The 1,257-nt window shown below is 49.2% G+C and overlaps 1 protein-coding gene across 1 annotated transcript; it reads right to left on the bottom strand.

Moving 5' to 3' along the window:
* Window positions 1-318: 318 nt before the first annotated feature.
* On the bottom strand, window positions 319-885 carry LOC129742676 (uncharacterized). Its single transcript, XM_055734602.1, has one exon. It carries the CDS (start codon window positions 883-885, stop codon window positions 319-321), a length of 567 nt encoding a protein of 188 aa, XP_055590577.1.
* Between the last annotated feature and the right edge of the window lie 372 nt (window positions 886-1,257).

The raw sequence follows: 1,257 nt of genomic DNA on the forward strand, positions 1-1,257 counted from the left end.
TTGTAAAGGGCGATAGTGCCAATATCGCTGTTCGAGAAAATTATTTTTAAATTTTACAGCTCCATAAGTTTCCAAGGAAAATATTACTTATGAACTCAGCTGATTACTCGATTTATTTACATTTGACATAAGCACTTTTGAAAAATTGATACCAAAATTTATCATTCCCTCTAAGTCAATTCTTTTTCCGTCCAGCAATCACTAGCGTAAAACGACGTTTTAAGGTGGGATTATTGATAATTCCAGATATTAGATTATTATCAACTCAACAAAAGGCCCTTTTCAGGGCCAAAATAACTTTGAAAGAGTCTTGTCTTTTCAATACCAATTGGTCGCTTGGGTGGTGGGTGGTGAGGCGTTGGTAGTAATTGGTGTGTGGCAGGTCTCGTGGGTGGTGTGTGGCGTTGGTGGTAGGTGGTGTGGGTAGGTGGCGTGTGTGGTGGGTGACAAGGGTGGTGTGTGGCGTGGGTGGTAGGTGGCGTGGGTGGTGAGTGGCGTGGGTGGAAGGTAGAGGTGGTGTGTGGCGAGGATGGTGGATGGCAGGTGGTGTGGGTTAGGTGACTTGGGTGGTAGGTGGCGTGGGTGGTAGGTGGTTTGTGGCGTTGGTGGTAGGTGGTGCGGGTGGTGTGGATAGGTGGCTTGGGTGGTAGGTGACAAGGGTGGTGTGTGGCGTGGGTGGTAGTTGGCGTGGGTGGTAGTTGGCGTGGGTGGAAGGTAGAGTTGGTGTGTGGCGAGGATAGTGGATGGACAGGTGGTGTGGGTGATGGATGGCTTGGGTGGTAGGTGGCGTGGGTGGCGTGTGGCGTGGGTGATGTGTGGCGTGGGTGGTAGGTGTGGCGTAGGTGGCGTGGGTGGTAGGTGACAAGGTAGGTGCTGGTTATGCATGGTCTCCGCTATTTTCGTACTGTGGCAACTTGCCACTGTTTGAACAGCAAAACGATATCTGCATAGGATTACCGCTGGTGGGGTCCGTATGCAGATCGAATTGCACTGCTCAACGGGCAAACTGAGAATGAAAACGGTCGACCAGAGACCCCTTACTTTTATATCTTTCGAAGGAAGGGAAAAATAAAACATACCAAGGGGCGTGGCGTCCGTGTTTTTTGTCATTTTCGACCAGCCAATCAACGATGAGCAGGCTTGAAATGTCTTTTAGGAAAGATGTCCTTGAGTTGGAAAGTTTTCGTGACGCGAGATCTGATCGCAACTTTCAATTTGCCCCCCTATAGTGTTGCCGTAAGACGTAATTCTACGTCA

The sequence above is a fragment of the Uranotaenia lowii genome, chromosome 2 (assembly GCF_029784155.1).
Source record: "Uranotaenia lowii strain MFRU-FL chromosome 2, ASM2978415v1, whole genome shotgun sequence".
NCBI lineage: Eukaryota > Metazoa > Arthropoda > Insecta > Diptera > Culicidae > Uranotaenia > Uranotaenia lowii.